The following is an 11,866-nucleotide window of genomic DNA, read 5'->3' on the forward strand; positions in this document are numbered from 1 at the left end:
AACATAAGCAAACTCTATGTTACAATAATTGCACGGCCATTAAGGCTCAAATCAGTTTCTGAAAAATGTTCTGTTTTTTCTCCCTCTGCTTGCTTCTTACTGTCTTTGAGGCTCAGGACCAGCACTCCTACTGTAGGGCTTTGGAGCGTGATGTCACGGGAGCGGGGCCACGCCCCCTCCCGCCATGACAGTAGGCCAAAGAAAGCACACGGAAGCGTCAGCTATGGTTCGTACGTGCTGTGTTGTCGGTTGCAACGTTAGATCACACGATAGGGAAGGCAAGAAGCTGGAAAATGGGCTCTCTTTTCATCGTTTCCCCTCCTGGAGGCAACGGGAGGGATTTCATTTATCCGATATTACTAAACGAAGACGTCAGGCTTGGATTGCAGCGGTCAGACGAGCGGATATCGAGTTCTCTGCCATCCCCAATTTTTTGTTGGTTTGCTCACGGCATTTTCTTCCCGGTGAGTTCTAAATAAATTCATATCTCTCTTAATAGGCTTTTCGTGTTATTTTGAATGCGCTGAGGTCATAGATAATTAGATAAAACATCGTAATGTGTGATGCTATAGAATCACGTCATGTTGACGGAGTATCGTATTATTTGGCATTATTGCAGGCAAACCAGCATATGAAATATGAAACAGAAAGGAAAAGTATGTTTATTTTTTTAATTCAAGATCTGTTCACATGTACTTAGCAAGTACATACACATGAAATGCAAACTATTTACATGGCAACGCACAGCTGGCAACCTCTGGCTGTATCTTGGTCATATGGTCAACGTACTCACAACGTGGAGGCTTAAAAACGGCCAAATCTTGTACCCAACCGTTTGTGAATTAGATGTGCGCCTCCAGGAATTTATGATTCCGAAAATGATTCGCCGTGTATGCGCTGACTCCACAGACAAGGTACGCGACGATATCGGGATAGGACAACGGCGGTAGGCTGTCTGGGTTTCCGCTCCACTGCCTTTTTTCATACGGGTCCACATTACCGATGCACGCTATTTTTTCCAAGTACCGTCTCTTGGCGTCTGGGCGCAATCGGTCGCGATACAGCCCTTTGTCTTTTGCGCTGATTTTAAGCATGGTTCTGGCAGTCCTGCTTCCAACACAGTGTGTTTGTTTTGATTTGTGGCCTTCTGACATGGCGCCACGATCCCACAATGTACTGCGGCGTGACGTCAACTCCAAAGCCCTGTTGGACAGAAAGACATCAACTCAGTGGTAAGTATTTTTGGTTTTCCAATATATTAGCAATTGTCAGTGACATTTATATTAATCAGGCTGAACTTTAATCATACTTTAGATCAGCCTGTTTTACTTATTGTTTTGTTTGTGCTTTGGTTTGGGGAAGTTGTTTCTTTACTGATCTTTTCCTGTCTTCTGTTATTAGACTTGAGATATGACTGCAAGATGCTGTTGCTGGTGACTCCAGTTAATTCTACAAGACATGGTGTGTAAGTAAACAAACAACAACAGTTTGGTCTGCATTTCTTGAAAGATCACATCCCAAACTTAGTTTAGAGGGTCTACACTGTATATAGTGAAGTCTGCAAGTTTTCTAACAGCAAAATTTGTTTTGTGCCCCAAATCATTTTGCACATCATTAGAATGAAAGTTATTGGCCATGTTTGCATTGCCCTTTTTAAAATGATGCTTTCATGACATTATTGTGTGTTGGGTGGTGGTCAGGGCTATCCAGACTGACAATTTGGGACTTTGAATGTCACCTCTCCGGTGGGGAGGGAGCCTGAGATTGTCTAAATTGGAGTCTGTTTTATACCAAATGCAGAAAAAAATGTTTTAAGAAAGCAATTAAGTTCATGTTCCAAAAAAATATGATTGTTTGCTTGCAGGACAACAGGAGAGATGAGTCCTCTGTCACAGATGGTGTGGTCAGTGAATATGGTCGCCTGCAGGTTCAAGCTCATTGCATCACCAATCCACATCCACTGCCACTGTACTTAAGGGAAGTTAAAGACTTTCTTCTGCACCTACATTTGGATCACCTGGATCCATGACAGTCATTCAGGCAGCAATGCCTGGACTGGAAACAAGCCATCCTTAAAATAATACAACATTCCAGCTCATGTGTTGGAATGAAAAACAAATGTGTTGTTTAAATTAGAGACTGCACTTGTGACAGAACAATATTTTATTTTGATCATATAAGTAATGTAAGTACAAAACAAACTTGTGGTAGGCCTAAACTTATTTTCAGAATAATTAAATCTGAGACTTTGTTTCATTGTAAGATTATAACAGTGATGCCAATATAATTGTTTGTTGTTCAAGAGAACAGTGTCCATTATGTTGGCTGTTGTACTTTGTTGTGTTTGAAAATAAAAGTTGGGCTCATTTTAACATCATTACAAAAAGTGTTCTTAATTATTTTTAATCATATTCAGGTTACCACAAATTGTTTTTTCATTTAGTTGAACTTGAAATGTTTGTCAGTAGGCAAACAATTAGTATTGTGCAGTCAGAAATATCAAGTTATTCTTAATACTGCAGACTTGCAATGTACAAGTTGTCCTAACAGTCATCTTAAGTAAGCTTTACTTAGTTTTTTTGAGGCAACGAGTTTCCTTAATTTTTTTGAGTTCTGGGAACTAACAAGGCTGTACAGTGTACTCAAAATGAGTAAGTTGCCCTAACTTGGTCATCTTACGTAAACTTGATCCAATTTTTTTGAGTTCTGGGAACAAATGAGCTTGTACAGAGTACTCAAAATAAATAAGTTGTCCTAACTTAGTCATTTTTAGCTAAGCTTTACTCAATTTTTTTGAGGCAACGAGTTTCCTCAATTTTTTTGAGTTCTGGGAACAAATTAGATTTTAGTGTACAGTTTACAACTAGATTTCAAAATATATTGCAAGTATGAATTAAATTGGCTAGTCTGACATATTCTGCTAACCATATCATTGTAAATACAGGAAAATAACAACAATACAACTTTGCAAATCTAAGGCATGACGCTATATTCTTTGTAGAGAGGGCGTGTTCTCCTGCCAACTCTGCCAAACAATCCATTCTTGTTCAGTGTTTTTGCCAACTGAGGCCTGTAGTGTCTAAGATGTAGCTCTCAGGGTATTTGTTTTGTTCTCTTTTACAGTGTCTCTGATCTTTGCAGGGTCTCATATTGGATGAATGTTTTGGGATGTCCATGCCGTTTCTTTCTCAGTTTAGAATTCTGTACTTTAGGTTGTTTGAAAATAGCCTTATATCTCTTACCTGATTGATAAGGGGCAACAGCTGCTACATTGCTCATGTCTTTAACCCCTGGGTGCTCAACACCAGGGGCCCGTTCTTCGTACCTCGCTTACTACATCCAAGATCAAATGACACATCCAAGATCAAATCATCGCGCCAACTTTGAGCTCGCTAATCCGGTTCTCCGAACACACCTGTTGTTGACGATTAGTATAGCTGGATGAAGTAATGTGAGATCACTGAGTGGCTTAAAAGGGGCTACGCATCGATAGTAGAAACATTGATCGGCAACCCTGTGATTGGTCGGCGAAGATGTCGAAGGAGCGCGCTCAGTATTTTACGGCAGCAGCGCAAGAACTCTTGATTGAGGGATTTCAGGAGTTTCGGAGTTTAATTAAAACGCAAGGGAACACTGCAAAGGCTGCAAAAGCAAGGAGAGAGGGCTGGCAGAAAGTTGCTGACAAATTAAACTCGTAAGTAATTTATTATATTATATTACATTATATCCTCTTTCACATTAGAGCCACAACAGGACCCACTAGAACATGGGAACAAGTAAAAGTGAAATATAAGAATATTCTACAGAATGGTAATATTTATCACGTATATTGCTTTTAGTCTCTTGAAAAGAGACCCTGAAATAATCTGTTTGTTTGTAAATAATACCCTCACGGGAAAATCGATATCTCTCTATGAGCACACTGTCGCGCTGAGCTAAAGGATCCTGTCTATCCCGCAATATACGCTGAATTCTGAAAACTCTCCTTATCAATCTTGCACCTTCCGCAATGGGTTGCTCGCGTACAAACGGACAGGAAATGGCTGCGACAGACTACTCTAAAATATGAATTACATCTGAAATAATCAAATACATGGAATAGAATGATTAATAGTACATTTCCTTTTTTTAGGAAATGACCTGTATGTATCTGTATGACATCAATAAAAGAATCAAATACTGCATTATCTTTAGTTACATTGATAATATTTATTTATGGAAAAACAGTGGAGAAATATCGCTGTTGCTTTCATATAACTGCAGCGGACATACCTGAGTGGCCGCGATCTAATCCTGTTTACATAAAGTAAACCTGCTCCCGAGCAGGTTTACGCTTATGGATCTGTTGCTATGACAGCAAGTCCCAGATGAGCTTCGGAGAACCGAATGATCCAAGATCACGCGAAATCGTCAACATTCAAATCCGGCTAACTTACTTAGCGAGGTACGAAGAACGGGCCCCAGGGGTCTCAAACTTAAATGAGCCGCGAGCCACTGCTGGCACCGCCATCTCATTGGAGGGCCACTTTAGTCTTCAAGTGGTACAGAAAAAAACAAAAGAAAACAGAAAACACCCACTAATATTTCCTAAAATCTGTTTTGTTTTTTTGTTTTGTTTTTTTAATTTCAAATATTGTATAACAAGACAAAACTACAAATGTTAACGCTATTTTTTTTGCACTCTTAACTAATTGAAGCCTTTCATTGAACTGCCAAATAAACAAATTGGTCCTCTCTTTTCACCTGGCAGCACTTCTGATATAATTTTGTTCGTATTAAACGAAATCAAAATGCAGACATAAGTGTACACATTAGTTTTTAACGGCTAGTAAAAATTGTATAGTGGCTTTTGCTCATTTGCTAAGGACTAGATGTGTTTTTTGTTTGCTTTTTTTAAACTGTGTATAGCAACATAAAGCCTTAGAAAATTTTGTCTTTTTAGATGTAAATTTGTAAATATGTCCTTCCTTTTTCCAAACAAACATTACCTTTGTGAACATATTTTAACACTTTTCACCATTTACTTTCAAAACTTAATAAAGGAAAATCTTTTTAAAAGCATGACCTATTAATTTCAGCCCAGAGAATAATGGCGCACAATGTTTTTCCTTTTTTTTTTTTTTTAAATCTCTTTATTTCCATGCAACTCTTACAGATAACCACGATGACTATGTCCAAGTCTGCAACTGGCAGATAAACCCATTATCATGCCATCATCGCCTAGCCAACCGCCTCAGTTAGATTTTGAAGAAGTAGCAGCTTTCAAAACACCCTTCAGAACTGAATTTCAGATATTATTTCTCAAGAATCATGGTTTCATCTTTAACTCATCACTTTCCATAGTTTCTACTGTGGGAACATAAATAGTTGTGAATGCCTTTTCACTATTCAACTTTGTTTTGTGCTTCATAATGAAACCTTCAAGCTAAAATAAGGTAAGCCTGTCACAGTTTGCCGAGGCAAACTGCGTGGAGTGTGAAAAGTGGACCCAGTTGCAGACATTCTAAAACTCAAACTTAACTGATGAGCTGTTTATTAAGGCAGACTGAACAGTACAAAATAAAAGGGCAAAAACAATGCAAACTAAGCAATAACCTAAACTGGGTAAACTAGAAAGGAAGCACAAACTATGAAAACCCTGGCAAACAGAAACACAAACAAAACTCTAAACATGGCAATGATGAGGAGGATATATGAAAACCTGAACGCAGGACATGGCATGGGAATAACACAGGCGATCCGACAAAGACTGAATGAGAAGGCACAGACTAAATACACACAGGAGGCTAATGAGAGAAGTGGGAACACATGGGGGAACAGCTGACACACATGAACATAACGACCTCAGTGGAAGAGTAAAACTAAACACGATGAACACAGGAACACAAGATCTCTTCAAAATAAAACAGGAAACATGAGACGCAGACATGACAACCAGAACTTGGCAACATAATACACAGACATGAAACACATGAAGGGCAGGGGAGACTTAACAGGGGTTGGAAGACACAAGGGAAAACTAATAAGCAAATGAACATAGGAAACCTAAAGCTTAAATATACACTATAAAGATCAAAAGAACTAAAACTCAAAACACTGGGTCATAAGACCCAGGATCGTGACAAAGCCTGCTCTAGAAGCATAGAATTGTCCAAAATGACTTGGTAAGGTCATGCATTAAGATTTCCCTTCATTCAATTGAAACTAAAAGCCCCATTCCATTTTCAGACAAACAATCCAAGCTATTGTTCCTTCTGCACTATCAGGTAACATTCATACATAGATAGTAAACATCACCATGAAACATAGCCATAGCCAATTGCTGAAACCTGATGAGTTAAAATATCACTTGAATTAGTTTTGCTTTTGGGTAATTGCTTTGGGTAAGCTGTGGGATGAAATGAGATCTGGACCTTGTTGTGAAAGAAATCATAGTATCCGGGCCTATTGGGATTTTAATTAACTCCCCTTGTTTTACGTGGTACAGCCTGTAAGCCAACTACACAGGGTCAAGATCTTGAAAATATTTTCTTATGATTTCTGCTGTAATAGTTCTTAAAGTATTTCTAATAAGGCGTGTTGGGGCGAACAGTCTGAGTCACTGAGATAACTGGGATAAATCGTTTTAGGAATAAGGACTACCACAATATTTTTCTATATAAAAGATATAAACTAAGGTACTGAAACCCAGGACTGAGTTGTTGTGAAGAGATTTTCCAAATACTTTCAGTCAATTTCAAAGTGTTCCATTAATATGTCTGATACAATGATGTCGCTCTCAGGTGAAAACTAATATTGTAGTAATTTAGGGACATTATTTCTCTCATGGCATCTAAAGCAGCGGTCCCCAACCTTTTTTTTTTTTAAGCTTTATTTTTCATTTTTAAATTGCAAAACAAACAAAAACAAACAAACCAACAAAGCAAACAAACAAACAGAAAGCTCACAACTATGGGACAGAGCAAGTATCAACAAATAACCACAACATGACCGGCCATTTGGCCACAGAAGCACTCCCAGGTGCACGCTCTTGTATCTGTCTTTCAAGGATAACCTCAGACATCCGAAAACCAAACACAGAAAATACAAGCATAATCATAATAATAATAATAATAGTAATAATGATAATGATAATAATGATAATAATAATAACAATAATAATAATAATAATAACATACCAACATTAATAATTACAGAATTTTTTTAAAAAAACAAACAAACGAACAAAGAACTCAAAATAGAAAAATAAAAAAAAGTGAATAAAACAGAAAACACAAAGCACATCATGTGAACCCCTCCCACCATCCCCCCACCCTTTTACCCCTGTATGGCTCTCAACCTCATTACATTCGTGTATCCAGACAGGCCATATTTACACCTCTCATGCACAGGAATCAACATCCCCCACGATAAAACTGCATAAAACTGCAGCTAACACCTCTATGATCTGTTAGGTCCAGAGATGGTAGTACTGCCAGGAAGGGGCCCCAGATTTTTTCAAAGGTTCCATATTTCCCTTTTACACTATGCGATATCTTCTCAGGTGTGCAGTAGGACGCTAGTTCATTAATCCAGTGTCTCAATGTTGGGGAATTTTCAGATTTCCATTGTAGCAGAATACATTTTTTCACTGCAGTACTCGCAAGTAAAATAAAATATTTCTTATGGTAATTTACATTAATAGAACCTGTGTCACCTAGAATCCATAGTTTTGGGTCCGATTCAATTTGGATCCCCATTACCTTTGAGATTATTTCAATAGCCCGTCTCCAAAACTTTTCTATCACTGGGCAATTCCACAGCATGTACAGCAGATCACCATCACTTCACCTTGCATTTAATCTCCAGCATTTGGGGGAATAATTATTATCAATTTTATGTAACCTATAAGGGGCATAATATATCCTATGAAGTATATTAAATTGCATTTGCCTGTGTTTTGTAGAAATTAACATGGTCTGTGCCTGTTCCAATAAATGGTACCATTCTACCTCTTCATAGATATGACCCAAGTCTGTTTCCCATTTTCTTTTTATAGACATTTTGTTTAGGGGTGTCAAATTATCGCGTTAATTGCGATTAATTAATTACAATGCTATTTAGCGCGTTATGTTTTTTAATCTCGTTAATCTAATTTTTAATCTCTTGACGTCATTGATTTTGTATGAGAGTTGCTATGTTATAAAATCCGTTTTTATGTGCTGGGCTCCTTGTGCTTGACTTGTTGGGGGTGGAGTCACGTCGTGAGGTCAAGGTGAGAAGTGGTGATTAGCTTACAGTGTGGATATGGAGGCGCATCTGAGAGTTGTTGGCCCAATGAACGGGAAATTTGTATTTCATAAACGCCCCGACGGCACCATTGACAAAGGTAAAGTGGTCTGCCTAGAGTGTAAGAAGGAGTTTGCTTACCACCGAAGCAGCTCAAGTTTGGCCTATCACCTCAACGCAAAGCACCCAGCCGCGAGTGCAGCAACAGCTAGCAGTGAAGACGTTAGCAATATAGCAAGCCAGAGTAAAGCTTTTCGCCAAACAAAACTAGAGAATACCCCTCGTATGAGCAAGTCTGCGACCGACAGGCTGACTAATGTTATTGCCAAGTGGATAGCGATGAACTGTAGGCCGATAAATATAGTAGAGGACGAAGGATTGACAGAGGTGTTGCAAATTGCGTCCAATGACCCGTCATACAAGCCGCCGTGCAGGACTACAGTAACGACCAAAATCAGCAAAATGTACGACGGCGAAAAGAAAAACAAACTTGAGATTTTGGCGGAGGATTCTCCCAACTGTGTTGCTATAACCGGAGATCACTGGACCTCAGCTGGCAACCACAGCTATTTTGGGGTGACTGGACACTTTATTGATAGTGAGTGGAACCTCAACTCATTTGCACTGACCGTCATGAGAACAGAAACCAGGCACTTTGCTGATAAATGCGCCGAACAGTTCCTCAAGGTAGCAAATGACTGGGGTATTGAAAACAAGATATCCACCATTGGCACAGACAGCGCAGCAAACATGCTGGCTGCTATGAGAGCACTTCCATATGAGCACATCGCCTGCAATGCTCACATTCTCCAGAGGACCATCACGGTATGTCTCGATAGCAGTGGTTTTGTCGGTGTACTGGCAAAGTGCCGCAAGATTGTTGGTCATTTTAAACAAAGCCCTGCGAGTACCACAGAACTTAACCAACAACAAGTAGCACTCGGAAAGAAGAGCGATCAACTTATACAGGATGTACCCACCAGGTGGAACTCGACTCTCGCAATGGTCTCACGCCTCCTATGTAACCGAGAGGCTGTCCAGGCTACGTTGGACCAACAGAACCACAGGTTGGTCTTGCCAACCGAAGCTGAGTGGGCGAAACTGCAGAGGCTGGAGCTCCTGCTTGAACCATGCAAGTAAGTTCAAATAAACACCTTCCCATTTTAATTATATAAACTACTGTTACATGTGTAAAATCAAAATTAATGAACATAACAAGGAACTTTTAAGGACAATTAAATTGGGAATCAGTTACACTTTGATTTAAATGAATCCAGCTAGGTTTATTTAGCAAACCTCTCCACCTCTGCAGGTATGTGACAGAGCTGCTGGGTGGTGAGGCCTACGTCTCTTGCTCTGTAGTGCTGCCTGCTTTTCGCCATCTGTACCGTGTCATGGACATTACTGATGATGATCCTGCCTACGTGGTGAAGTTCAAGAATGCCTTCCAGAAGGATCTGGCAGCACGACGAGCTAATGGCAACGAGATATGGTTCGAGGTGGCCACAGCATTGGATCCACGGTTTAAGGATTTGAAATGTCTTCCAAGAGAAAAGAGGGAACAGGTAGGACAATAAGGTTAAGCTGGACTAATGAGTCCAATTCATTATCAAATCAAACTTTTATTTATTATATGGAACACAAAGTTCTTTACAAGATTAAATAAAATTAAAAAAAAAAGCACTTAGTTTTAATCACAATCATTCATTCATTCATTCATTCATTCATTCATTCATTCAGGTGTGGACCATTCTGGAGAATATGCTCCAGGCAGCAGAGCCCAGAAGAGCAGATAGTCTCCAGCCCTCCACAGAGGATGATGGACCAGCTCAGAAGAAGAGGAGGAGCGAACTCCTTCTGGGGTCTGACTCTGACTCAGAAGATGGAATTGAGTCTGGAGAGCTGCAGCGCTACAGAGCAGAACCCAGCATCAGTATTGATGACTGTCCCCTGCAGTGGTGGTATGCTCACTCAGGAGTCTATGAAAAGCTGTCAGTCCTAGCACAAAAGTACCTGGCCTCCCCAGCTACCTCTGTACCCTGTGAGAGACTCTTTAGCCTTGCAGGCCACATATTGCAAAAGAAAAGGGCAGCCTTGCTTCCAGAAAATGTTACCAGGCTGGTGTGTCTTAGCGACTGGCTGAGGAAGAAGAAATGAGACACATGTGGTCAGCATAGCTGCTGTGTCATTTGTAGCCTACTAGAATAGATTGCTTGATGTTCAGCACTTTTTTTTGTGATGGAAGAATACTTTGATGTGCTAACTTGCAGCACTGCAATGTCAGTTTTATTTTTCATTATCTGAAGCAGAGGAATTTCAGTGCTGTATTGCTCAGAAAATAGCAACTCTGATGTGCTAACTTGCAGCACTTAATTTATTTGATTTTATTTGTATTTATTTTTCCACTTATTTTACAAAAGAATACAACAGTATGTAAATGGTTGCATCTGTTTAACGTTTGTTAAACAATAAATGACTTTATAAAGTCACTTTCTTTGTTATATATCAGTCTTTTGGTCTGCCACAATAAGTTGAGGGCTTTCCTCAGCTATTTTTAGGTGAGATTAAAAAAGAGATTAATTAGATCAATTAATTAAAAATCATAATTAATTAATCTCTATTTTTTTTTAATCTCTTGACAGCACTAATTTTGTTATAGTCAGGTAACTTTTCATTGATAATAGCATATATAGAAGATGCTATTCCTTTTATTGATTTCCATGGTTTGGTGCAAAGATGGGTTTCAAGAGGAGTTTCTTTTGGAATCTCGAGGAATAACCCTTTGGATTTCTCTTTAACCCAATCTCTTATTTGTAAAAATTTGAAGAAACTTTGTCCTGGGAGTTTGAATTTTTCCTTTAGTTGTTGAAAGTCAATAAATGTATCATTGTTATATAAGTCAGCAACAGTTCGAATATTTCTGTCCTTCCATCCCCGCAATATTGGGTCAGAGATATGATAAGAGAGATCAGGATTGCCCCATAGGGGTGTCCTTCTAAGAAAAGAAATATTTATTTTCAGAAGTGAATGGGCTTCCTGCAAAGGCGCAGAAAGTGTTTAATATTATCAAATTATTTGTGAGCTTGGATAGACATTTTTTGTACCTAAAAATGGGACTTCTTTTAATAGTATGGGGTTCACCTCATTTTGTTCTATTGGAACCCATCTAACCTCACTCCTGACTGCATGTAGCCAGATCCAGATTGATCGATACTGAGAGGCAAGATAATAGTTCCTAAAGTTTGGTAAATTAAGTCCTCCCCTTGAATATGGGGCCTGTAGAGAGGAGAGTTTGAGTCTTGGATTTTTCTTTTGCCATATGAAAGAAGTTATAAGTTTGTTAAGCTCTTTGAAAAAACTTTTAGGAACATTTGTAGGGAGACATTGAAATAAGTAAATGAACTTAGGCAAGGTGTTCATTTTAATAACATTAATTCTCCCTATGAGAGATAATGGAAAATCCATCCATCTCTGAATATTAAGTTTGGTTTGCTCCAATAGTTTGATATAATTTAGTTTGAATATTTGATCCTCAGATTTGTAAATTTGTATACCCAAATACGTAAAGCCATTATTACACCACTGTAATGGATCAGTA

At 38.9% G+C, this 11,866-nt stretch overlaps 1 protein-coding gene across 1 annotated transcript; it reads left to right on the top strand.

Annotated features, from left to right (window-relative positions):
- Positions 1-8,286: 8,286 nt before the first annotated feature.
- LOC134623820 (E3 SUMO-protein ligase ZBED1-like) lies at positions 8,287-10,425 on the top strand. The gene is made up of 3 exons (XM_063468833.1): positions 8,287-9,404; positions 9,581-9,833; positions 10,009-10,425. The coding sequence occupies exons 1-3, from the start codon at positions 8,287-8,289 to the stop codon at positions 10,423-10,425; spliced, it is 1,788 nt and encodes a 595-aa protein (XP_063324903.1).
- The last annotated feature ends 1,441 nt before the right edge of the window (positions 10,426-11,866 follow it).

This window comes from Pelmatolapia mariae, linkage group LG3_W, assembly GCF_036321145.2.
Source record: "Pelmatolapia mariae isolate MD_Pm_ZW linkage group LG3_W, Pm_UMD_F_2, whole genome shotgun sequence".
NCBI lineage: Eukaryota > Metazoa > Chordata > Actinopteri > Cichliformes > Cichlidae > Pelmatolapia > Pelmatolapia mariae.